This window comes from Cupressus sempervirens, chromosome 7, assembly GCF_028749045.1.
Source record: "Cupressus sempervirens isolate cs-2001-9-10 chromosome 7, ASM2874904v1, whole genome shotgun sequence".
Lineage (NCBI taxonomy): Eukaryota > Viridiplantae > Streptophyta > Pinopsida > Cupressales > Cupressaceae > Cupressus > Cupressus sempervirens.
Window position 1 is genome coordinate 711,784,999 of NC_143124.1, and position 27,999 is coordinate 711,812,997.

The following is a 27,999-nucleotide window of genomic DNA, read 5'->3' on the forward strand; positions in this document are numbered from 1 at the left end:
ATGGTATATTCATGAGACATTTTATTAATCAATTACTAATTTTCAAACATTATTAAATAAATTATATACATTTGATAAAATTTAAACATTCTAAAAATTAAACATTTGAAAAATTAAAAGTTAAAATTAGAAATAAAAATTATACAAATTCAAAATTCATGACATAGTTATTTTTATTAATGAGAGATTTCTATTTGATTAATGAAGTTTTTAATTTTGAAACATTGTAAACTAAGTTTTATGCGTTTCATATGTATATGTCATTCTCATTGAATAGTGGTTGACACAAAATATATGAACCAATAAAATTAGAGTAAAATAATTTGAATCACTTTACAAATTAAAATTTTCACATATTAACATTGCATGTGAAAAAGAAAAAACTAATCACGACTTAGGTGAAGTGATTAGAATAATATGTGCTGATTAGAATAGTATGTGCAAATACAATAAGCGTCAATGAGCGCGCCTAAGGAGGAATTCAAACTATTTGACATATATACTTGGAACGCAAAGTATCCCTTCGGAAGTTTAGTCCCACGCATACCCTGGCAACGCACTAGAAAGCCTTAACAGAAAGCTTACAGAAACTGGAAATGGTGGCTCCTCTTTGCACTGGATATTTTCCACTGAATTCCCCTTTTGAGGTGTTGATTTTGCTGTATTTGTTTGCTCTACGTTGATATCAACACTTTTCTGCGTTAAATTCGAAGCCGTTTTGGATGAATAGCAATAAGCACAATCTAAATATTTGTTGGAGCTGTGACAGGAATTAGAACAAAAACAGCAACACAACAAAAATGTTGTTTTCGTGGATTTTGCGGCCAAGAGGCCTCTCAAAGCAAAGGCTCTGTCTGCTCTCCGCTATTTCCTCCGAGACGAGGTAAATAATAATTCGAATTTCAAGTGATTTATGCGCAATTTTAGATCAGGACTAATCAATTTCCCCAGGCATGCAAATTTTGCTTAACTTGATAAGTGCTTACAGCAAGGATTTGGGCAAAATGTCTGTCAACGAAATTTTGAAGGTTTTACTTTCGTCGAGGTATGTGTTTAATCTTCTTCTAGCAGTAACGAAGACTTGAGGTCATCTAGATTAAGATTTATATGGTATTTAACTTTCTGCATAAAAATCTGTCAACACGAGTCAGGCGAAGTTAAAATACGTTCACTCCCTCGAAAGACGTTTTGCACGAAGATTGAGTTAAAAATAAACTTGAGAAAAACTGGAATATTGCAGCTTTATAAGTAATGCTTCTTTATTTCAAGGAATTTTATCTTTCATTACACTAAAATTTGCTTCAATATTGTTGCCTTAAAAGTTAATTTTGGTTTTCCTGAAAATATTTATTTTTAAAATGTAGTTGATGTGGATGAGATATATAATTAAAATCAATAAAATAATGATAAGCCTAATAGCAGGACTCAAGTTGATGACTTTACTTTATGTTTTGTGAAAGAAGTTTAAACTGATCGATCGATCAAGTTTAACTGCCTTTACATTTACAGCTACCAGAGTTTTTGAAAGAAGTGGACATGCTGTAACACCCTGTTACTTCCGAATTATTTTCCATGTTTCAAGTCTCCTGTTCCTTTTCAATTTCAGACGTTCTAGCTCGAGAAATATATGTATTTATAAACGATTGTATGATTATTTTGGTGTCCATCAAGTGGATGTGTCCCAATCTAAAATGTTATTTTCTATTGTGGAATTTTAATGTATTTAGTTTTCATTTTCCAAGCTTTATCTTACTCTTTGCCGGAGCTGAGGTGTTGCCAGGTCCGAAGTTGACTCGCTTAAAAGTTTGCTTTTTCTGAATTCAGTCAAATTACTATTCAAATTTGTAGCAACCTCTGAAGCAACTTTTGAAGTAAACTGAGGGCTAAGAATTTCTAATTTCAAAAGACCCTGGTGTAATTTAAAGAACTGACCAAATTTTGTAAATTTACCAAGAAACACCTACAGATGCTTATTGAAAATGAAATAAAAAGGTTTATGATATTGTTTTGATCGTATGAAAATTTGCCCCTCCTCTATGTATCTTGTTTTCTATGACTCATGCGAGGTCTCTCTTAACATTTTCTTAATATTATGTCTCTGGGAATGGTCTTTGCGTCTGAGCAAAGCTTTGCAAATCATAATTGAAAAGTAAGCGGAAAGTTTTAATAGATTAATCAACTATACATACTTAAATATTAGTCCATAACAATTATATGGTTTGTCATACGACCAGCCTATGTACAAACTAGATTCGGTTTTCAGATTAATAGTCTACATCCATAAAACTACAAACTTATTTTGTTACTTATGGTAATCTCTTTAGATTGGCTTCTACCAAGTGAATAGTCTTTCAAGAAATAGTATCTACTTAAAATTATCTTTATGACAGCATTCTAAGGGGAGTTATCTCGAAAATTTTTAGTTTCTACGCTGTTAGCCTGGAACGTATTATATGTGATGAGAGAATTTGCAATGAATGTAGGCAGCATATACAATATTCCGGTGCTCAAGAGTGGAAAGGCAGCTGGTTAAGATGGATATTTTATCATCCTTCTTCTCTGTGTTGATTCATTCTGTATGTGTACACTCCTGTTCCGGTGCTCTTCTCTAGACTGATGTTGCTATCTAGAAGAAAACCCCAGATAGATTTACAATGTACTCTAGGTTTTTTTCGCACGTTCGATTATTTTGGTATTAATATTAAGCTATAGCTCAGAGATGCACGATCACACTTTGATGAACTGTTAATTTTATTTTTTTCAAGTCTACAATGTATCCCATCTATGACTTTTACAGGTATTTAGAATTTTTTATTTATTTTTACTATTTTAAAATCTTCAAGTTCTCGTAAAGCGTTCTCATTACTCTTTTGCGGCCATTACAGGCCAAAGAAGCTCTCAAGTATGTTCAGGCTTGTGATACGAACGTAGAAAACATAGAAATTGCTCAAAACAGTGAGCATTTTTAATCTCAGACGCCCTGGGTTATATCTTCTGATCTTTTTCTATACAAGAAATCGGTCTTGTTCAATTCTATTCACTCTTAAATGCTCGCTTATCCTGACTTGGCCTCTTCAAACTTATTATAGCACCTGAGGGGTATCTAAAAGATTTATTTTTAAGCTTTTCTAATGAGTTTCCTTAAAATAATCCAACTGCTTTATATTAGCGATTCCTAAGTTGATACATGAGTGTTTTTTTTACATTTAGTCATACACTGAACATTCATGTATAGCATGCTGTTAAAATGCGAATGTTATTGGTAACGTGGAGGTTATTTGGGCTGCCCAATCCCCAAAAAGAGACTTAAAAGAAGTGAAATAAAAAAAGACACACACTGACCACTATCCTCCTTCACAGATCTTCGCTTCTGCACTTTCTTCCTTGGACACAGCTTGTGTATTATAGAAGATATGCAGGTTCAAGCTCCTGGGAAGGAAAGGAAAACTATAGCGCCAAAATATGAAACGTTCAATGACGCAAAATACCTTGGTATGTTTTTAGCTCCATTGAAGTTGCTGAATTCTATTTGGTCTCGTGATTCTCAATTATAGAAGTAACTGAAGGTGCACTTACCATATTTAGAGTTGAAGTCCTCTACGCTTTCCCTATTCTGCAACATATTAAAAATCTCAACGCAAGCTGTTGGCTCCCCAAATGTCAAAGCGGCCGGTGAAATTATAAGAAATGCAGCAGTTTCGTGTCTTATTCATCAAAAATGGGTATGTATATCTGTACAATTTTGTGCGTTAGGGAAACTAAATTTTTCTAAGTTGAATAACTCATTTGTTTGAGCCGTTTCTATCAAGATAAACTATTGTCAAATAAGCTTTTTGCAGGAAGACGCTACATATGTATTTTTGGATCTAAGCTTTTTGCAGGAAGATATTTTAACAAAATTTCTGGATAACTCCATCGTTATCTTCATAATAAGTATGCTAATTATCCAGAAATATTGTAAAAACTTTATAGCTATGGTAGTGGTCACTGGTCACAGAGACATTTGGGCATTACGAGTTAGTGCATTTTAGATCTAGAATAGTGAGAGAGTAGAGACTGAATCACTGGTCTATTGCACATCTTCAAAATTATTTACAGTCCAGAAGTAGATTGCCCTTATTTCCCATTTGATAACTTTTGCCTCGGGTACTTATAATGGAATGACATTAAATCCAGGGAGATCGTGGAACACTGGCAAGAGCAACATTAGAAGTTCTTAAAAAAGCAATCCTCGGCATATTGAGCATTTCATTTGCCATGCACCCAAGCTTGACATCTGAAGTTCCCATAGAAACATTTTCATCATTGATGAGCTTGTGTGTCAAGCACAAGCACTTGATTCCATTCATGGTAAATATTATTTAATGATTTTGCAGTGATTATGATTCAGTTTAATTTTGAATATACTAGTTTGAGAAGTACAAGTATGTGCATTTCGTTCTCTCATTGGTGAATATGTACAGGCGGACTTCATGGAACATTTGATGAGTTCTGATGAACTTGCTGGTATTTCATTTATGGTACGTGCTTCATACATATATTAGAGTTCAAACAATGTTGGATGGTAACTGAAAGCATGTCGAATTCTTGTATGACCTGTTTGTTAGTTAATTATTGATAGAGAAGGATTTTTTATCAAATTAAGCAATAACTACTACAGTTAAATCATAGGAAAAGACATGTCATTTTATAGTCCATGATACCGGCCATTTAATAGTCCATGATACCAACCATTTGGGTTCAGGTCTACATTTGGTGATGGTAATATGGGACTACCATGTACTCCTTGCGGGAGACACCTATTGTGCTACAAATGTGTACATACCCTACCCATTGTTGGGTTTGAACTTGCGATTTCTCTTTCAAGAGCACAAGTTCTTCACCATAGAACAACAAAGCAAATAAGCAACAAAAAAGAGTTTCTTTGGCTAAAGTGCATCCTGTATTTCATTTTAACATTTTTCACTATGGTGTAAGGTAACATGTTTTATGCAAATGATTTAGATTTACTATTATCTAATTAGTTGTAACCTATGATTGATATGTAGAATATTAGCCAACCTCAGAGCAGCTAAGTATATAGACAAAGTCAACTAGTATGATATATAGATTCTGTACACCCTAACAAAGGTTAAACATCATTACAACCCTTCTTTCTCCTTAGCACAAGGACTGTTACTTACCTGTATGGAATATAGTTATGGTAGAAGCCAGAAATTACAGTGGGATGCTCGTTCTTTTTGTTGTCTATTATTGAGTATGTACAAGATATATAGTGAAAATCCCTCTGATATCAAGTTGCTCGTTTGATAAAAAGATGGTTAATTGTAACAGATTTCCACAATCCACAATCATGTTTTTCTTAGCTCTCTCATCCTGATGATGGATCATTGAGTATGATCCGAAACGTTGATGCTGATAAACTTACACACAATCTCACCAGAAGCATAAATAAGAAAAAGATAGTTTCAAAACAAAGCAGATTGAGACCCTTCGTGTACATGTTCTTAATGGTGATCATGCTGTAAAAGGTATCGATAATAAGACTTGTTGAGCTTTTCTTAAAAGATCCCGATTACCACCCCTTTGGCTCCACGGGAATATGAGATACATTCTTGAAATCGGAATTCAATTGCTCACCATGAACATGTGTCATCCCTAAACTCAGCCCAAGGCTGTTGGAGCAAGGATCCGCCCCTTTTTGGGGAGGGGGTGGAGGGTGCAGGACAAGGGAGAGAAGCGACATGGCATAGATAAGGAGGCAGCCATCCACTTTCCTCACATAACACTCCCCCTTTGAATCAAAAAATTTCAGATTCGTTCTTCTATAAACAAATCAATTTTGTGAAGGAGATCTGCAGAAATTAATTTAGTAGCTTGTACATAGAAATATTACTAGACTTTCTTTGCTCACCTAGAAGGAAAAAAGGTTGTTATCTTAGGATGGAGACCCCATAAAAGGTAGCTTTTTTCATTGGATGAAATGCAAAACAGACTCTGCTTTCTGAAGTAAAAGCCCCTTACCTGCAGAGTTTTGTAGGCTTCTCCTGAACCTGAAATTTGGAAATGAAGGTGCAAGTAAACTGAAAACCCTTAGGATCTGTGAAATATTTCATGGTTATCTCCACCAAACAAGAAAATAATTTATGTTTTCACGAAGGACCCTAATTATGGAAAAATAGGTCTGTTCACAAAGCATTGGTCTCCTACCTTCAATCCCACAAAAACCTTCTGAGCATCCCCTGGATCAGGATACTACCCCTTGCTTCCCTTTAATTATTGGCAAAATTCCAACATCAGTAAAATTGGAGCACTAAATGATTACATTATCATTTCTACATATACAATTTATTCTAATATACTCGACTATCCAAGGATTTGTGTGTAGTTTGCACATTTGTGGTAAAACAATTCCTTGACTATAAAATCTTAGACATGGAAGGGATTGAATGAGAATTACAACAGTACTATAAGATCCTCGTTTACTCTAGGAGTTGTCGAGATCATGCTCATTTGTCCAGGAGCTTCTTGCACATTAGCCACAAGAACTTAGAAGATACTCAAAGAGATTAGAGGCCAGATCTCTTCAGAATACCAACAACAAAGATGGCCTTCCCGAATAGAAACAAATATCCAATCTGAAAGGTAAAGCATAGCAGATCATGGACAAGTTACAGAGTGCACATGCATGCAAATGGAAACTTCATCAAACATAGATGGAACTACTCAAAATAAAAATAAAAACTCTCCACGCTTTGGTCTCATGGTGGTTAAACGGCACAAAAATAAAGAAAAAGGAGAAGCCACATGATCAGAAAGCTGATTCAAACCAGACTCTGTTCCTATACCATAGTCTCAGGAAATCAAACAATTTGCTCCAGAATTGGGGTGTTCCCTCCCTGATTTGAATAAACCTCTGCTCCTGCAAATTAAAACTCAAACAATTCTACCCTGTTTCTGCAATCTATACTCAAAACAGAAAACAGTTAACAAAAAATGAAAAAAAGGGAACAATCATGCTCATGTTATACCAGAAGAAAATAAGACATAGATTCCTTTATTCATTAAGACAAACGCAAGACAGTGAACACCCAATACAGAAAATCTTTCTGAACAGTCCGGAAAGAACAATCCACAGTACTATTGAAGTCTATCCTGAAGGACAGAGCAGAACAATAAACAACATAGAACAATCGTTTGCTACAAAAAATCAAAAAAGAAAATGATTTTATTGTAAATGATGCAAAAAAGAGAACAAAAACAACAATAAATAGAGTTTTTAAAAGAAATTCTAGAAAACTCCAACATTATGGAGGAGTGGAAATAATGGAGAATGCAGTCTGCAGCATGGTCAAAGAGCAAATATAAAAGATACTAAATTTAGACTGGGAAAATAGAGAGCGTAGTCTGAAATAAAGTGGAGAAATAATAGATTCCTCCTATACTTTCCACTGATTTCTACAACTAATTGTTTCCACATTTACAGCACCCAAGTTTGGGTTAAATGTCAAAATTCTCTTTTGCTAATGCCTTGGTAAATATACCTGAACTCTGATTAAATGATATCTGGTATCTATTTGACTGCTCCTTTTGTGATAGGCATAATTTTATGACAATGCGATTGTTGATTTATCATCACAAAAGATTAGAGTAGAATCCTCTTGTGCTTGACATCGATGTATCTGTCAACACTTTTCTCATCCAATTGGCTTGACATGCCACTGATGTGACTCATACATACTCTGCTTCAGCTGATGAAAGTGTCACTATGGGGTTACTTATTTGATGATCATGAGACTACACCTGTTCCATGATGAAAAACGTATCTGGAAGTACTCTTCCTATCATAATGTTACCTACAAAATAAATGTCAGCATAGCCAGTCAAACAAAAATCATTGATTGTGGATATGAAACCCCATATTCTAGTGCTTTTGCCACATTTCTTAGCATTCTTTTTCCAACTTGCCAATGTGAGTCTTTTGGTGACTTCATAAATCTTGAAATTAGAGAAACTCAATGCATAACTCTTGCCTTATAGTTGTAAGATAAATCAAACTTCCAACATATCTTTTGAATATTGCTTCCTTAACCATTTCAACCACTTCAATGCCCAAAAAAATACGTCATCAATCCTAAATCTGTCATCTCAAATCCTTTGTTTATTGCTGATTTTAATGTCTCTATAAACAAATTTCCCCTGAAAATCAAATCATCGCCATACAAACCTACAATCAAAACTTGACCTTCTTTATTGATTTTTGTATATAATGTGGGCTCACTACTGCTTCTATTGAATCCATTCTTCATGTATTTATCAATCCTACTATACCAGGTTCTTGGCTTATGCTCAAGACCATAGAAAACATTTTTCAATCTATAAACTTTCTCTTCATGTCCATGAATTTCATAATCAGGTGGTTTCTTTTTAGAAGCTTCATCATCTAGAAAACCAGTCAAAAAAGTTGATTCAACATCTTTATAAACCTTTGCATTTATTTTATGCAGTTAATGTTAAAAACGTTCAAATAGCTACATAGTATCAAATCTTGAAAGTATAGAAAATATTTCATTCCAAGCAATTCCTTCTTGTTTTGTATAAATTCTACAACTGATCATGCTTTAGTTTTTCAATTTTACCTTGAGTATTAAATATGGTTTTATAAACCCATTTGACTCTTATGCAATCCCTAAAATTAAATCAACAAGCTCCCATGTTTGATTTCTCTCAATAGGCTTCATCTCTTCATTCATAGCTTTGATTCAATGGTCCTCCTTAATTGTTTCTTCCAAATATATAGGATAATGAAAAAATAAAGCAAAATTTGAATAGAAATCTAAGTTAACACCTCTTTCTTTTCTTTGCTTGTAAGTCTCCGTCAAGATCATTGGTTTCCTTAATCTTCTTGTAGGATTAGAATCATTACTTTGTTTGAGGGAAGAGTTTTCAACTTTTTCAACATTCCTTGGAGTTGCTGTCGAAGTATTTGGTGGACTTGACTAATTACCTTGCACACTATGATCTTCAAAGTCCTTGCCATTCAGGGGTATTGATTCTCCAATAGTGAGTATTTCAGCCAAAGTAACGAGACTTGGACTCGGCTCGGAGCCTATGACTCGGCAAAGTGACAAAACCCTTGAAATTTAGAGATGTTTTAGGATTTAAAGAAATTCCATGCACCCATTATTGAATAAAGCTTAAAGACACAATAACATCATGAAATAGAAGGTAATTTGATCACATACATAACATATATCGATTACATAAGTACAAAGGTAAATTTTAGATGTATTATGAAGATTTTGAAAACAAAAATAAAAAATCAGACAAGTCAAATGAGTCAGCTGAGTCAGCCAAGTCAGCCGAGTCGGACGAGTAAGCCCAGTTGACTTGCTGAGTTAGGGTCACAGGTCATTTTGACCCGACTGAGGTAACTTGACTCGCCGACTTGGATGACTCACTTGACTCATGATGAGTCTCGTTACTCTGATTTTAGCAATGCCTCCATCTTAGGATCCTTCTATAAACTCTATACTTCTGCTAACAATCACTCTTTTTATGATGAGATTAAACACTTTATAAGCTTTTGATTCTTCACTATATCCAATAGAAATACATTTCTCACCTTTATCATCACATTTTCTTCTTATTTTAAATGGAACAAGAGAATATGCAACACAACCAAGAGTTTTGAAATGATGTAAACTATTTTCCTCACCACTCCAAGATTCTTGTGAAATTTTGTCCTTGACACTTCTTGTTGGGCTTCTATTTAAAATGTACGTTGCATATGCTACTGCTTCTGCAAAAATATTCTTTTGATGAATATTTGGCCTTGTAATGTTCCCAAGTTTTAGTTAGCCTTCACGTTCTCCAAAGTCTAAGTGGAGGATAAGAAAAAATTAAAGTCATTCAATTAAAATTAAAAGGTGACTTTGTATTAATAGCTTCTAGGGTATGAATTAATTATTGGAAGGACGGAAGCCTCTCGTGATTTAATTAATTATTGCCAGGGAGGAATTTCTAGGGTACGCATTAATTATTGGAAGGAGGAAGCTTCTAGCTCTTGCAATTAATTAATGTTTTAGTTCCTTCCAAAAGGATGAAGAAAAGGATAAATAGGGCTGAAAGTCTCATTGCTGATGATCGGATGATTATGACTTGCATTTGATAAGAGCTTGGATGTGTGAATCACACTCCCTTCTTTTGGCAATAGAGGATGTTCATTCTCTATTGTAACATTCTAGACGTCATTCCCTTAGGGTTTGGCCTTTGGAATACAACTCTTTGTAATTGATTACGGCATTCTCAGCATTAATATAATTTCAGCCTTGGTTCAGCTTTTGGGCATTCCTGGGTGTCCATTACAGTGGTATCGGAGCTTTCTTGCAAAGTCTTTCATGAAGTTATAACCGGTGGGTGCCCATTACAGTGGTATCAGAGCTATTTCTAGGGTAACCATTATAGGTCTTCAACATGCTTTTGGTCATCTCCACGATTTTGCTCTGCAATTATGTTGTGATGTGTAACGTTGTAGTAAATTGTCTTTTGATTCCATAATTTTTGCAAAAATCCGTAAATTCATTAGACATTAATTCACCTCTTCTATTTGATCTCAATGCCTTGATATAATCACCACTTTTCTTTTCCACTATAGCTTTGAATTCCTTGAACTTTCTAAAGGCTTCAACTTTCTACTAGAAAAAATATCGAAGAAGTTCTACTAAAATCATTAATAAATGTTAGAATATAAATACACCTCCGAATGAGAGAGTTTGCATTGGTGAACACACAAATCACTATAAACAATCTCTAACAATGTTCTTGTTCTATATAAAACTCTTACATGGAAACTCTCTCTGTTGTTTAACTAAAATAGAAGTGGTAGGCTATTCTACTAGTGGCAATCCTTTTGCCTTATGCTTCTTTTATAACAAATTCAAACTTCCAAATTGCAACATTCTATACCTGAAATGCAATTGCCAAGAATGGTCTAGATACATATTTTTAATACTGGCTTCCTCCTCTCCTTAGATGCATTGAATCCATAGGGGAAACATCTGGTTTCTCGTCATCTCGAATCTTACAATAAGCCTATCATTTGGAAATCTATTTAGTACAATGCATAATTTATCTTTGAAGGATATTTTTTAAACTTATGTACTATCTGTCCAAGACTCATCAGAGTATGCTGTAGTCCAGGTACAAATTAAACTTAGAACTTAATTATAAATCTTTCTCCACCATTTTTTTCTCAAAATATCACTCCTTTACCCATTACATAGAGTTAATTATTGTTTGCCAATTTCACTTCAGATTTAACAAAACCAACAAGTTCACCAAACAATTCCTTGTTCCTTGTCATATGATTGTTACACACACTATATAAAAGCCAAATATCCTTAGCACTTGCTTGAGCAATATGGCAAGTGCTGAATAAACTTCCAGAATTAGATTCATTTGTGCAATTAACATTTTCTTTATCTACTTCTTATTTCTCGCTACACTCATGCATAATGCCCTTAATTTTTACAATAAAAACATTGAATATAAGATTCATCAACCCTTGGTGAATGTTGCGGAAGATGATTATTGTCAAATCCTCCTTGACTGTAGTAGTATCAAATTGCTTGTTCATTCCTTTTAACTTGGTCTGAATTACTCTTCCACCTCTACCATGACCTCTTCCTCTGAAAATTAGACCTTTCTCTTCCTCTAGAAAATGATTCTTTAGATTTGAAAGCCATTATAAAAACAAAGTTGTTATTTCTATTCATTCTGGTCTCGTGATAACAAAGATCCCATTGATTTATCTAATGATAATTGTGCCAAGTCCCTTGATTCTTCAATTGCTACAACTATTGAGTCAATCTTGCTTGGTAAACTCCTAAGAATTTTTCCTACAATTTTTTGATCTAATATTTCTTCGCCGTTACAAGTACAACATCCATGATTTGACTCATAAACTGGTTTACAGGATCCGAATCATTCATTTGTAAGTTCCCATAGCAATTTTAATCTTGTGTGCAGTTTTAAAGATTTCTTAAGCTTTTTGGATTTTTTTTTGCTACAATCTTTTTATAGATTGACTCATCCATAGCTTGATGAGTAAAACTGAAAGCTCTTCAATTTTTTTTCCTATTCGTCCCTAAGTTCATCTTTTCAATTTCTAGTTAATGCTAGATATGTCGTATGATCTTGTGGTTCTGTGAATCCATTTTCTACCATCTCCCATAATTCTTGGATGCGTATTCACTTTTATTGCCCAAAAATCATAATTTTTACCTGTGAAAATGGGGATTTGGAGCTGCAAAAAATAATTGCTTGTTGTCATTCCTCCAATCCGATCTGCTACAGGGACTTAAATTTCCACCTCACGGAATGTTCAGGTGCCTTCTTTCATCTTTGAACAACCTCCTTTGCTTAATCTATCTTCCAACTGTTAAGGCAGTTCTTCACCTATCAGTATCCTTCCTTGTGCTACAGAAGCTCTAAACCATCATTACCTCAGATTATAGAAATGCCTCAGACTTATACAAACCTCTAACCATGCTCTGATACCAATGTGAAGGACAGAGCAAACAATAAACAAAATAGAACAATTGTTTGTTACAGAAAGCCAAAATAGAAAATAATCTTATTGTATTTGATGCAAAAAATAAAATGAAACAAAAATAAATAGAGAGTTTAAATAACTTCAACATCTTGGTGGGGTGGAAATAATGGAGAATATGGTGGAAAAGAGGATATAGAAGATAGTATATCTAGACTGGGAAAATAGAGAATGTTTTGAGTCTTGACATGAAGTGGAGGAACTAATAGATTCCTCCAAAACTCTCTCCTAATTTCTGTTAGAAGAATCTATTAATTTCTCCACTCTTTTGTAGACTACTCTTTCCATTTTCTTGTTTAAATATAGTATTTTTCCAATCCACTCTTCTACCATACTACAGAGTGCATTCTCCATTATTTCCACTCTTTCACAGTGAACATTTTAAATATCTATTTATTGTTTTTATATTCTTTTTTTCATTAAATTCAATAAAATTGTTTGTTGTTTGTTGAGCATAGTAAATGTTGTACTCTTCTGTTGGACAAATAGGTTTCAGAGCCAGGTTAGAAGCCTCAAGTATCTGCAGCCTAATATATAAAGGGAGGGGATGTTGGAAGACCGACTATGAGCTCCTTAGCACACTTCAATAACAAATGGAAGATCCTAAGTTTTAATCCTAATCCAATGAACAATGGCATCAGGAAATCAACTAGTCTGCTCCAAAAATGGAGTGTTTCCTTCCTGATTCAGATAACCCCCCATTCCTGCAAGTTGAAACTCTAAAACAATTCTACCCATTATAAATAAACTCCAACAGAATACCCTGTTTAAGCAATTTATCCTCAACACTGAAACAGTGACGGAAAGATGCAAATAAGAGAACTAGCAAGAATCACACTCAACTTATTCCTTTAATCATTAAGACAGACAAAACAGTGTGCACCCAATTCAGAAAATATTTCTGAACAATCCAAATAGAACAACCCACAGTACCATTAAAGTCTACCTTCTATATGTGTGTCTTCATACGTGGATTGGTCCTCTCCACAAGTAAAAAGCTACTGGAATAAACAGACAGCTAACTATAAGGGACAGACGGGACAGTAGATTACCCCGCCATAAAGCGGGTAGTGATATCTAATGAGAATAAAAGGTAGCGCAGCCAGAAACTTGCAGAGGAACTGTGTTCTAGAAACAAAGAGGGCACTGGTACGCATTAGCATCACTTCCTAATTTTCAATTTTATTTGATAATGCAAATATGCCAAAAAAAATCCAAAGTAGTCACCACATGATTTACCTTAAACTTCTATTTTTTAGTAATGAAGGAATGTGTAATATTGTGGGGATTAAGGTATATAACATAGTGAGGGATTGATAGAGCCGATGGAGGCTTACAATGGCTTTTTGTTAGATATGTCTAGAAATCAGGCTGAGTGTATGGTGCTCCTCTAGGGCATTAAAATTGCTTTTTTTCTTGGGATTACAATTTTGATCATTGAAGGTCATTTCAAGCTTTTGGTGAATGCCATCAAAGACAAATCAAAGATCAATTGGTCTTTTGTTTCTCTTTTCAATGACACTCAGTGTTTGTTGCTTGGGTTTGAAGAATTCTTTATTAGTCACATTTTCAAAGAAGCAAATGGGGTGGTGGATGCCTTGGCTTCTTTTGGCCATCACATGACTAGCTTAAAATGTTGGCAAAATATGTTAAGGACTTTGATTATTACCTATAACCTATGGTGTGGGTTTATGAAGAGGTTTGAATTCGATGTATGCATCAGGGGCTTTACCTTGGCAATCATCGTGTATCTGTCCACTTGGAGGTGTATAGTGGATAATGATGTGTCTATCCATGCTCACATTGTCATGTCCATTTACTCTTTTGTGGGCCATGTGATTATGAACTGGTACAACAATAATTTTTATTACCATCTTTGCACAAAGTCAAGGCATTTTGATTTTTAAGTTTATGAACTTGAAGTTTTGTGATGTGCGAAGCCATTTTAATCTACAGTAAACCTGGTTTCTACGAGTGAAAGGACTAGAGTGGGATTAATAAGCTTTGGAGATTGCAATATATTTATGACATTGCTCGAACCTTCCTCTTATTGTTTTTGTTCATTCAAATCGACTTGCATTACTATATTCATTTTTTGATGGCTACTCTATGCTTATCTGATTCTACGACCATGGGTGGCGATAAGGTTCATATTGAGCCAAACAAGCTTGATGAGTTCAAGAATGACATTACAGTGGGACACATATGTAAGGTGGTGTTTCTCAGTTTATAGGAAATATGATTGGGTATGACAAGAACCTCTCAGTACAATTCGCTAGTTCTTGGGCAGTATGGAGGGTTTTCGCTATTGGTATAAGCTTTGAGGTGAATGAAGAGGTCATTGCTCAAGCTACAAGGCTCCCACAATAGGCAGAAAATGGAGCAAGCAGAGAAGGGTCTCTGACATGGAAAAGTACAAGCCAATTCTTTGGACTGGATGAGGCCTCTATTAAGATGCATGGCACATACCAAAGGGATAAATTCTTGAAACCTTGGGACTAGGTATATTGCATGATTATGAAATATTTCACCCTGGAGGGTCCTTCAAGGTCTTTTACTACTACCACATGCCCATTTTGAATCACTTTCAATGTAGGAGTTAATCTATTTTCCTTTTTTACTTCTCTCTTAAACTCCTTAGAGAATATTGGGAAAGAGGTTGTTGATATTGCTAAAAGGCCAATTCCCCTCCATCAAGGCCTCATTTTTTTTCCTTTACCACTTTCATCTGGCCTTATCCTTCCCTGCCAGATCATTGTGCAATAATCTCCTCCGTTGTCTTGCTCCCCTCCATCCACCAGCATTTTGGACACTCCTAGCTCTAGTAGAAAACAAAAACTCCATAATCTTGGGGCTAAAACCATCTTCTGCCAGCCAACCCCTAAAACTCCAACCCACCCAATATGGCGGCATCCATACGAATTGAGTCATCTAAGAAGAAAAGAAAGATTCCTACTAAGTGAATGGGTAAATTGGGAAACAAAAAATTTAGATGCATTATCCAGGAAGCTAAGTATGACGAGTAGTTGGTCGAGGATACCACTTAGAGGTGTTTTCGTAGAAAATAACCATTAGATCTTCTAGGGAGGGTAAATACACACAAATTGAGGACTTTGACACAGAGGTACATGAAGACCTAGTTAAGGATGATAATGAGGACAAGAATTTGAATGAGAATAAGGGGAAGAAAATTTACGAGGAGAAAATTGATAAGGAGGAGGCCCTTGATATTGAGGCACTGAGGATGAATCCACTACCCATGTTTTAGAGAGTGATTATTCTGGGTTGATAGATATGACTAAAGATATGGAGCAGAGGAAATTGTCAGTGGAACTGGGACATGTAGTTTCAATACCACTGGGACCTATGAGGGTTGTGTTTCCTTGAAGGAGGAGTTCAAAAAGTTGAGGACTAGGGTGTTAGATCTAAATAGGAAGGTTACCAACATATCCTACTTCAATTTAAGGAGTATGGATAGCTTGGCTGCGTCTATGTGCTTGCTGCAGAAGAAGGTGCTTGGACATGATGCTGAAAAGGAAAGGAATTGTAAGGAGCTCTTCAAGTTCCTTGCTGACAAATGGGTTGGGTTAATAACCTAGTCCAGTGGAGAAAAAAAACTAGTTTTTATGCTTTTCTTTCTAGTTTTATTGAGACATTTTAAGGCCTTTGGTGCCTTCTGGTTATATTTTTATATGTTAAAGACTTTGCGATTGTTATTGTTTTGTATTAGCATGCACTTTATTGTCTGATAGGTTAGTTTCCTTTTATAGGTATCATATGACTTCTGATATGATTGCTATGATTACTAGTACTATGAACTATCTTTGTTTTGATACTTACATTTTTAATACTTAACTTGTTAATGTGATGCTAACATGTTCCTAGTTTTTTTGCTAAGCTTTCTCGGCTTGTTTGTATGGGACAACACCCTTGAATTTGCTTCTAGTATTTATTAAAACATTTACAAGGTAAAAATAGTTTATGGGAACACAAATATTGTTAGCTTTTTTTTGAAGTATTAATCTTCAATTCAATAATGAAATGTATTTTCTCAACTTTCTCATCATTAAACAAATATTAAAAAAAAAACAAAATTATTTGTTTACATTATCTGGAGGTCTTTGTAAGCTTCGCAATAATCCAAATTAAAGTGTTTATTTCAATTGTTTCAATTGTGCGAAAGACACATACCTTCTCTTCCCTTATCTCTTTTAATCTCTCCCATCTACCTATTTCACATTAAAGATAATGTGAAGGCAATGAGAATCTTTAATCTTCAAATGACATTGGCCTCTAAATAGACCTTTTATGCATGACTTAAGTACAATTAAATTCATTGAGCTAATAGATCTTTTCTCTTTCCTCACATAGCATCATAAAACTTATCTACTAAAAATATCCTAATTATTTTTAGCATTATTATGGCAAGCATTCAAGTAAATGTTTCATTTGTTCATCCACTTATACTAATATTATATTAAATATTAGAATTAAATTAAAATGGTTCGGTTTAAATGTGATTTATTGTTGTAACATTTTAAAAATCATAAAACAAACTAGATGGAACGTTTGAGCAAGAGAAAAGGAACTTCAAATCTGGGAGATGCAGAGAGTGGAGATCTAGAAGAAAATGATGGGCCGAATGGATTTGGCATCTGCAAAAGGTCTTTCTGTTGGCACAACTCAATGTATGCCTGTTTGGCAACCCTCAGGACCCTTGATTATGGTTTTTTGGTAGCCGTGGAAGTGGGTTTCTTTGTTCTAGAGCAGCTAGGATTACTTGTTAATGTATTAGGCTCTTGTACCCTTTGATCCAAGTTTTGCATCCAACTGTGTTAGGTTGCTAATGGCGTGGGCATTTAAACCATTTTTCACTATTGATGTTCGATAGACAAGCTTTGTGGAGTGGCTTTTTGGTGAATATGGGTTGTAACTTGGCAGTCTTCTTCATGCCATCTGCTTCAGAAGATTTCCCCTATGTATGTTTGGTGATTTACTAGTTTTACCTCTCTTCGGAGGGGGGCGGTTATGTTGTTGGTATGGCCATCAACAATAAGGAGGATAAGGGTGTGATTGTTTTGTGGGCCTGGCTTTTCTTTACTGGGCTTGCCATATTTCATGGGTCATGTTTTTTTCTGCATTGTTTCTTGGTTAGAGATGACGTTTTATCACTATTGCTATTGGGTCTCCCTTTCTCTATTGGTGATGGTTTGCCAAGACATTTTGGTGGCCTTTCTTGTGTGTAGATTATTGCTTTTTTTTGTAGTCACTTTAGTCGTGGCTTCTTGGGGTACTTTTGTCTTGGTATTTTGCAGACAACTTCTATTAGGTCATGGTCATGTGTGTTGTTTGGGTGTTCTTTGAAGGCATTGTTTCTCTTTTGCCTTCAAACCCGATTCCTATGATGGAAGGGGGTATTTTTTCAACCTAGATCTTAAACATGGCTTTTGTTGCCTGGCATTGCAAGGTTATGTGCTCGACCTTTTCCTAGTTTGTTGGTTGTGCTTTCGGTTTGTTACCATCTGTGACATCCTTTCTTGCGTACTTTTTACTGTGGGCTTCCTTGAGATGGACTCTCCTTGGCTGCATGCTCATTTTGGGAGGGTTTTGGGTTGAACCTGTAAGGGGATTTTTTCTAATGGTAGGGGAAGTTGTTTGACAAGGAATAGTTTTTGGCTTGTCAAAAAAGGTAATGAAGACACTCCATTGTTATGGAAGTATGTTAGAGGGTACCTTGTTTTTTGTTACCCTAGATGGATCTGGTGTTGGTGGCCAAAGGAGGGGGCTAGACTTATTGAAGTAATTCTAGAGTTTTGGAGAATGAGAATGTTAGGAAGGATTGTGGGTCTACCTATTGCTGAGGTGTTGATGACTGAAGGGATACTAGGTTCCCAATGTGTGATTTCTAGAGTTTGGATATGTGGGAGTCTACACAATTGGCTCATTCAGTAGGCTTGCACTGTGTGTGGTTGTCTTTGCATATTATGTGTTGGATTGCTTGGCATATGGAAGGTGCCACTGAAGACTTTGAGGATACTCCATGTGTTAGAAAGTAAAGTCTACCGACACAACTGAGAGGGGAAGGGGGGATGAATTAGTTGTGTGCTTAAACAAACTTAAATTAATCTTCTCAAATTCAAATCCAACAACCAATATATGCAACAACCATAAAATAAGAATCATGTACAGTAATACAAGATTTGTTAACTAGGGAAACCGCTGATCATAGAGAAAACCTTGGTGGGAATCATGCCCACGAGTCAATGTACTAATATAAAAGTTCCTTATAAAAGGATACGATCCTGTTAGGAGCCAATTACATGCAATTGATACATGTAAGTCCCTATTTGGAGAATCTAAATCCTTATTAGAAGATTCCAATCCTGTTAGGAGTTGATAGGAAGTCAACTGAACTCACTATCCAAATTACTTCAAATTTTTTCCACAAAATAGATATCTAGGATAACATATCCAAGGGTGAACTGACCAATACAAAAAATTCTTTGCCAATATAGTTTCTTTGAAGTTCTCAACGCATTCCCATCATCATCTTCTACTTTGGTCTCATCAAATTTGCACCCTCAACATCTATACAATCACCTTCAACACAACATTACACTTTCAACCAAAGAAAACATCTTTTCTTTTATAGCTTATCCTAAAAACTAATTGAGTTGGCCTTGAGGCTTGCCTAATGTACACTGAATAATATAGGACCTAATTAAGATATTACATTACATCTACACATCCCAAAAATAATATAACCAAAAAGCCAGTTGATAGTGAATATATCACACATTATCCTTCAACAACCTTCACTAAGTGAACTCTAGATTCTGCTACCATGAACTTATCATCAAAAACATGTCTTCAACCATAATCCAAGCCTGCTTAACTAAATTCAATCTCGCTTGATAGATAAAATTGATTTACCAATAAACTATTTTCTTGCGAATTGCCTTGTGACCAATCTCCACATATTCAACTAAAACTCATGCAATTCTATACATAATTTTATGTGCACATAGATATAGTATCTAAACATATTCACAAACATGACTCTAAGCCTGCATAATAGAACTCTTCAATTTCTGACTTGGTTGAACAAATCAGCCTCTGTAACTCTGACTATCATAACCAAAATATGTATATGTTGACATCAATGACAAACCAAGTCATGAATGCAATACATAAGCAATAAATCCAAGCGCCAACCACTCGATCATCTTCCCAAAAATGCTAACAATCTCTCCCTTAGGAATACCTTCAATAGTCATGCTAACACCATGTTTATGGAGAGTGTTGTAGGGAGAGCTTGTTTCTAGCTACCCTAGTTGAACTCATTGCTAGTAGTATGAGGTGAAGTTTAGTTTAAGGGTTAGCTCTCCAGAGTTTTGAAGAATGATGTTGGCTCTTCACCATGAAGAGTTAACTGAGCCTGAGGTGTTCTTATTGTGATGTGTGGAGCTTTTTGTTTCTACTCTTTTTTGCATTGTGTGGGACTCTCCATTTTATTTGACTTGGATAATGGTTTCTTTTTTTTGTGGCTGGGTGAGTGTTGATAGTTTTCAAGGGATCACTCTAGGGTGTTGTTTTTGGTTGAAGCTTGCGGATTGTTTGAGGGTTTCTCCCAGCCCTTTCTTTATGTGCAATGTGTTGTTTTGAGGAGGTGGGCTTGGTAAATTGTGTCATCTTCTTCTTTCATGGTTCCTTTGGAGGTGGAGTAGTCTCCTATTCAGGTGGAGACTACTTTCGTGAAGTTGGAGGTCGATGAGTCTCCTATATGTTAGTTTGTGGTGACTAATCAGGGAAGTACTGTACATACTCCATAATTTTTTGGGGGGCTATTTTATTGGCATTTTTGGGCCGACATGTTGTAACTAATTTTCATCCTAAAACGACAAAAATACTTGTATAAAAAGGCTTAGGGTTAGGGATTTCATAAGGTGTGATGCGATGATTGCTTCTTGCGGTGATATTGAGCTGTAAGGGATTATAGATTGTAATCAGGTTGTGATCACTGAAAATAATAATATCGGACTCGCTGTTTGGTGGACATAGCCCAAGGATTAGGTGAACCACATTAAATCTTTGTGTCTTGTGTTCTCTTCTATAATTTATTACTTTTTGATATTGGTTATATTTGCATGTATTTATTATTTCTGTTCATGGTTAATCCTAACAGTATTGAAGCGGAAATATTATGGGCTCTTGGCTTTAGACATGATGATTGGTGGTGGGCTAACAATTTGTACATTGTTATGTTTATCTCTCTCCTTGTTTCCCCTATCGAGGTGGATCCCTTTGCTATTGAGGTACAAAGGGAGATTGCTATGTGTAATGTGTTGTTTTGAGGAGGTGGACTTGGTATGTTGTGTCAACTTCTTTCATGGTTCCTTTGGAGATGAAGCAGTCTCCTATTGAGGTGGAGACTACTTTCGTGAAATTGGAGGTGGCTGAATCTCCTATTGAGGTGGAAATATTTTGGGCTCCCTGCTTTAGACATGGTGATGGGTGGTGGGCTAACAATATGTACATTGTTGTGTTGATCTCTCTCCTTGTTGCTCCTATCGAGGTGGACCTCTTTGCTATTGAGGTGCAAAGGGAGATTCCAGTTGGTGTCTAGATTGACAGTCAGGGTGTTGTTGTTATTCAAAATAAGTCTTTTATGTCCCTCACATTGTGGATGGCTGACAGTGTGTTGTCAATTGCCTTTCTTGGCAATTGTGACATTTTTAGTCAATAGAAGTCTTGTACTCTTTGTTGTACTTGGCCTCTCTTGGCCTTGCGTACTCCTAGTTACATTTTTTCTAAAGTTTTTTCTGATTGAGTGTTGTTGGTGCCCTTTTTTTTTGTATTTTTCCATACACTAGTTTGTGTTGTTGCTTCCTTGAAAACTCTATGGTTGTCAATCTATAAGGGTCAGCCCCCTTGTTATTCTGTGCTAATATCAAAAATATTTTTTATTTCTTTGGAGCTTTTGAGGGACTACAAGAAAGTATATGTTACAATAATTAGTATTTGTTAAAAGTAAGTTAAGTTTGTAAATTTTAATAAATATATTAATAATAAATAATGACAATTAAGGTCATGATATTGAGAAATTAGAATAATGAAATTTAAGACAAACCCAAATTAGCATTAGGTTTTAATATGAGCGAGCCTCAGATTTCCTACAATTAGCTTTGACACCATGTTGAACCTTTTCATTGACTAGCTAACTAGGATCATCCATTTCTTATGAGGATATTATACATTATGCTATTGTCCCTTTTGTGATTGGGCCATCTTTGATTTATTGGCTCTAATACCATGTTGCAAATTAAAAGACTCAAAATATTAACAACTAAATGATGATAATGAACACATCATAAAAAATTAGACCATATTGCTTTAGAGAATAACATAAAAAATAAATGAGTAATTTTAGTACTTGTTTAGGGGTAAAATGGAAGCACTCAATAAAATGTGTATTTCGAATGAGATCTTCACCCTAACACTCAAAATATAAGGGAAAGAGGGGCTTCCAAGCATAACCCTTAATATAACTCAAGTTTTATTAGCAAGGCCTGAGTAAGATGACAGGATGCCAATAGAAACTCAAATTATACTAAGTATACAAGCAAGTTTCTTTCATGCAATGTTGATTAACCTTAGATTTGTTAGATGAAAGTAAATTGATTGGATTGAATTGAATGCTAGTTTGATTAACTTGTTTAGGGTTAATTGATTTAAATGCAAGAAATACAAGCATAATCCTAATTATGCAAGAAATCAGATCTAAAATGTAAATGGACAAGAAAGAAAGCAACTTACCTTGAGAATGTGAAGAGGAAGATGCCATGAAGACCTGAAAACAGTATTATGGAAACAACAGTGATTGAATAGAGACTAGATTTGGAACAGAGCCAAGAAAGGGATCTATCTGAGGAAGATGTCAACCTATGTCAATGTATATGTCGCAATGGTGTTTATAGGTCAGTTTGGCGGTAATTGTTATCTTAGATCGATGTATACCTGTGACTGAAACTTCCACAACTGTTGAAAATTCTGTAAAAAGGGTACTGAAATCTATTTCTGAAATTTGGATCCTGAACCTGAATATAGGAGAAAAATGGTTTGTTTTTTGGGGGAGGAATTGCCTTGGTCAAGCCCTAGGTGAGGAATGAACCTTGAAATGAAATGAAATGTAAAGCATGTAAGAAAGAAAGATAAACAATATAATTATGAAACCTTTGTTAGGAAGGATTTTGCAATGCTAAATGTTGCTGATGTCAAATCTTCAATGTGAATGTAGGAAATCTCTACAAATGCAATGGATCTTGTTGATACCAACTCATGGAGCTATGGATGTAGATCTACTTGAAGGAAGAAGAAAGAATGAATGCAATGCAATGGATGCAATGTAGATCTCCTACCTTGATGGTCAACAATGGATGCTAGATCTTGAAGAGGAAATGCTCTCAATAAATCCTTGAATGCCTTGAATGCCTGAAGATGCCAATGTGCTTGATTGTAGAAGTCCCATGTGTGTATGAAATTTTATATGTGAAAATGAAATGTTCAAGCTCTCTTAAATACTAGTTTTTGGGATCGAAAACAGAGTGAGCCAATTGGGCATTGGAGAAAAAATTGGGGAACTTGAGAGGACACAGAATCCAAAATTCTTTTGGTCCCAGGTGTAGGTGACTTGGGTCCCTAGGAGATCTTGAGGTCCATGTTTGCAAGATCTTGGGGGTTATGCAAGATGAATTGGAAAATAAATGCAATCAGAGCAGGGAAAAGAGTTGTTTAAGTACAAATAAATCCATGGACCCTAAATTCATTGAAGGGAGGGAGTGAAAGTCCTAAATGATGGGTGCTTCCATTTTAAGATGGTACAATACTTATTAGAAAATTACAGAATATTGTACAAGTACTTATAAAACCCTGTACAAAACTAACTTCTAACAACTTAGACAAAACTACCTAAATATTTCATCACCAACAATAAAACCTTAATTTCCAAGAAAAGCATTAGTCTCGAGATATTACTAGATTATTGAAACCAAAAGTTGGAAGAAACATGAGAGCTATACTTATTTCCAAGAACACTTGTAATCCTTCCTTATTTTCATTTGAAATATAGAAATAGGAAAGTAAAGGTTCTTTTATAGCCCATAATAGCGGCCATATGTTTTTGGATCTACATATGATTACACCAATATGGGACTGCATTGAACTCTTTGCGCATGACACCCAATCATGCAACAAACATATGCACACCTATCTCAGTGGAATATTAACTTGTGACCTCTCTTTGAAGAATACAAGTTCTCCATCTATAGAAAAAGAAATGATACAAACAAGTGATTGCTCTGTGGGTGATAAAAGAGCCTTTTAAGTCCTCATACCGGCATCATCGAATGACAAAAAAATTGAATCCGAGTTTGAAGTAAAGAATACCTAAGGCATTTTTTGACATTCTTGAGCTACACATGCAATGCACCAAAAGCGTTTTTCTACCCTGTATACTAACGGCTCTGTTTTATTTGGTCTACATTTTTTTTAGCATACTCTGATGAGAGGGAAAATATACAAAACACTGCATTTTATTTTAACATATTCTGATGAGGGGTAAAATATATGATTTATGAGAGTTGTCCATGGTTAATGGTGCATTTTGTTCTTTATTAATCTGCAAGACATCTATGTGGTCATTGTGAAATAAAAATTGTCTATATCCACAGTTCTTCCATTCTTTGCACAGTCGCAGGTTGTGAAGAAGGCTACTGAAAAGGATGTCGATGCTGAAAAAACCAGTTGCTTGCAGGACGAAATCGGTGAGTTAGAAATAAAACCATCCAGCAACTTACCTTTTAAATCATGCATACAGCAGGTCACCTAGTGCTGTAGATGTATCATTGGATTTACTTATGAGTGCAGAGTCAGCAATGTCCCTTCTAGCTGATTTTGCTACCCGACATGATGCTCTTGTTTTGGTGAGCCTTCATCTAGGTACAGTTTCCAATATTTCCGCTTGATTAGAGGTGGGAACTTTTGAGTTGTTTTGCAAGAATTATACTGGCATTCAATTGTAGCTAGAGCATGTGAATATCTCTTTCACGTAAGTTGACATGAATTCTATTTCAGGTTCCCTTTTGACTACCCTGCGTAACGAGCGAGCAGCAATTCGTAAATGCTTCTCTATTATTTCTGGATGTTGTCTTAAGAAGTTTGATGCTCTCTCTCCTGCTGATCAGCATGCCTTGGGACAAATCCATGATGTCCTTTCCAGGGACAGGGATGCCACATGCAGATTACGAGCCTTAACAAATCTTGGAAATGATCTCAAATGGGTACAATGCAGCAATGATAGAACCATTTCCTTGTTCATTTCGGTGATCTCAAATAGAGTGCCAGACAAAAGCAAGATAGTGAGACTAAAAGCAATTCAAATTATAGAAGCTATATTTTCAGATAAAACATTGAACCGCTCCTCGACACCTGAAAGGCCACCGCATTCAATTATTGCTGGGGCACCTGCCATGTTCGTAAAATTTTCAAAATTCTTTGCTGTTTCCTCAGACTCAAGTTATTTCTGCAAAGATACTCTAGAAGCTTTAGGACATCTTCTCTGTTGCCCGGTGTTGAAAGGGCCTATTATGTTTGAACTTTTAGACAGCCTACTTAACTTTTCCTTCAGTTCTTCAAATCTGGCGGTAATCTCCGACATCTTCAACTTTTATTTGGATGGATATGAAATGTGGATGAACTTTCTTATAACCAGAGATGAAACGTCAATAATGAAGCTAAAAAGTTTATTGACGATGGTTGCTGATAGAATAAAACCTGAAATCAGTAAATATCAGAATATAGTTGAGAAAACATTTGGTGGGCTTGAAAACCATCGCACTCTTAAAATGGACAATGCAATTGTAAAGGCTTCTTGTGCAGTTATAGCTATTTTAGCATCCATTGGTTGTTTTACTTTATCAAATGTTGAAAAGAAGGGACGTTGTCTTATAGAGATTCTTGCCGAATGTGTGGCGCAAGAAACAAACATTGAGATCACAGCAGAAGGAGCTTTAAGGAAACAAAAAATTAACTGGGCGTTCAAGGTTAGATCTTTTTGTTCTGGGTTTCAAGAGCATTCTCGTATTGCTTTTTACCATTATTTCAAAATACTTGTTTCGGCTTTTCATGCAGGTCTTGGCCATGCTAGTTAAAACTGAAAACAAGATCATTGAAAAAGATGTGAAGAGATTTATACAGAGTAATTTTCTATATTTACTGGAGAACAAGATAGACGGGTACTTAGATTGCCTCTATTCGCTGTCAAATCCCTTCGAGGTTGTCAAGAAGATTCTCTACATATATGAAGAGCAATATCAAGTACTGAATACAAAGCAGCCGCTGAAAGTACTTTATATGTACATCACTTTCCTCGGAGATATCTCCCGAACATATGACAAAGCTTGCGATTCTTTCATCAAATGTCTCCGCAATGTAGAAATGGATCTTAGCAAGCCCATAACCTTTGGGAACACCAGCTCTCAATTTGATTATTTGCAGCAGGAGGAACTAAGGGCAATGGAAGAAGGTCTGAATTCTCAAACTTTTTACAATTTCCTTAGATTTTGGTATTGATCTATTGGATGGGCAATTGTCCCAGTGCACTCTGAAATACAAAATAGTTGATAGAGCCATAGATGTATATACTAGTAAAAAAGAATCTGTGTAAGAGTTTTATTAGCTAGTGTAGTGGATTGGCTAGTCGGAACCAGGGCTCTCATCTGAATTATTATTATCTTTTAATTTGTTTTAGAATTCATTTATCTACATTGTTGTTTTAGGGACCACATGCTTTAAGTTGAATCTTTTTGACTAAGAATCGAAGACTGGAGGATATTCATTTTACTATATAATATGCAACTTTGTATTCAGTAAATTTTTATCTCTATATACCTAATCTATGAGTGCTATATACCTAATCTATAGAGTCTTGCACTCAGCAAAGTTTAATCCCTATATACCTAGACTAAGCAAAATTTAATCTCCAATACAATTATTAAGAAACTTTTAACTTCACCAACAGACCACGCTTGAGATAATTATCTTTTATTTGATTGTCATATATATTACAGAACATTAATTAATGCCTTAAATTGTCTGAAATGTTGTCATTTTTCCGACAGATGCTATTGCCCGTTTTGCTCAGATGCTTCTGGATGGAGACTCTGTCCCAGGCTGTTATGTTCCTTTCCTCAGAGCGCTTGTACAGGGAGAAAATCTTCCAGCAGTCTTAAGAGTAGCAGCTACACGGAGCCTGGGTCAATACATGCTAGTAAGTTGCTACTTAGCAAAGGATCACAAGGATGTACTAGATTTCCTTTTCCATTCAGAAATACTTGAGCTCAAGGTCGCTGCTCTGAATTTAGCAGAAAGGCTTATTATCACATTTCCCAACGATTTTTTATTTGCAATCAACTTTATCGAATCATGCTTGAAGGATGAAACAGTAAAAGAAATGGCATATCGCGCATATGCGCATTTATTGTTGGAGGATAAGTTCAAGCCCGATCTGCTCTTAACCCCTATCTGTGACGGCCTGTGTGAAGCAAACGAGAATGTGAGAGCCATTATCATTTTTCTTTTGAAGAAATTGTTGAAGGATTCTGGTCGCTCAAAGATCAAATCAGTTTTGCATCTTTATAACCACACTGCAAAAGTAGAGAGCCGCCAGAGACTTGTTGAAGTACTTGTTACGGACTTGCTTGACTCTGAGGATCTTCAAAGTGACGAGCTGGCAACTTCCATTCTACACCTACTTGCAAAGGGAAGAAATGATGCAGCCTTATTTGCAAGCTTTCTGCATCCTTCGCCAAAGGTACTCAATATCATGCTCTCTTATCTTAAAGCAACTCCCCCAAAAATTAGTGTTCAAGGAGATAATGAAGCAGAGAAACACCTAATTAAATTTGTCACTAATTATAAACGTCAAGAACCTACTTCTTCTGTAAAGGATTTAGTAGCTAGTTTGCTAGAACTTCTTGAAAGCAAACCTAGGAGGAAGAGAAAAAGTCATGTTGAAAATACAGATGTAGAAGTAGCTTCAAAAATGTCTCTGGAGGAGTATGAAAAAGCAATAGATAGCTTTAAGAACTGTCAAGTTACTAGTAGTCTATGGGATATTGTAAGGATGGACATCTGAAATTGGTGATTAATGTGACATTTAAAAAGTTTAAAAGAAAAGAGACGCTTGATGACGAGTGTAGGTCTATTGCAACTAAGGTCATGGGCTCTTACTAGAGTAATAACTATAATGTGAGTTTTCATGAGGTATTGCTTCTGCTCTTCCATCTTTTGATTTAAAAATGTCCTTCCATAGAACTCAAAAGTATTTC

General features: G+C 35.4%; 1 protein-coding gene across 1 annotated transcript; it reads left to right on the top strand.

Annotated features, from left to right (window-relative positions):
* Positions 1–442: 442 nt before the first annotated feature.
* LOC149549204 (uncharacterized) lies at positions 443–27,933 on the top strand. The gene is made up of 14 exons (XM_089792625.1): positions 443–647; positions 770–883; positions 989–1,045; positions 2,484–2,576; positions 2,886–2,955; positions 3,361–3,492; positions 3,586–3,722; positions 4,177–4,350; positions 4,464–4,520; positions 24,363–24,435; positions 24,539–24,610; positions 24,746–25,713; positions 25,802–26,195; positions 26,791–27,933. The coding sequence occupies exons 1-14, from the start codon at positions 597–599 to the stop codon at positions 27,804–27,806; spliced, it is 3,408 nt and encodes a 1,135-aa protein (XP_089648751.1). The 5' UTR covers positions 443–596; the 3' UTR covers positions 27,807–27,933.
* Positions 27,934–27,999: the final 66 nt, after the last annotated feature.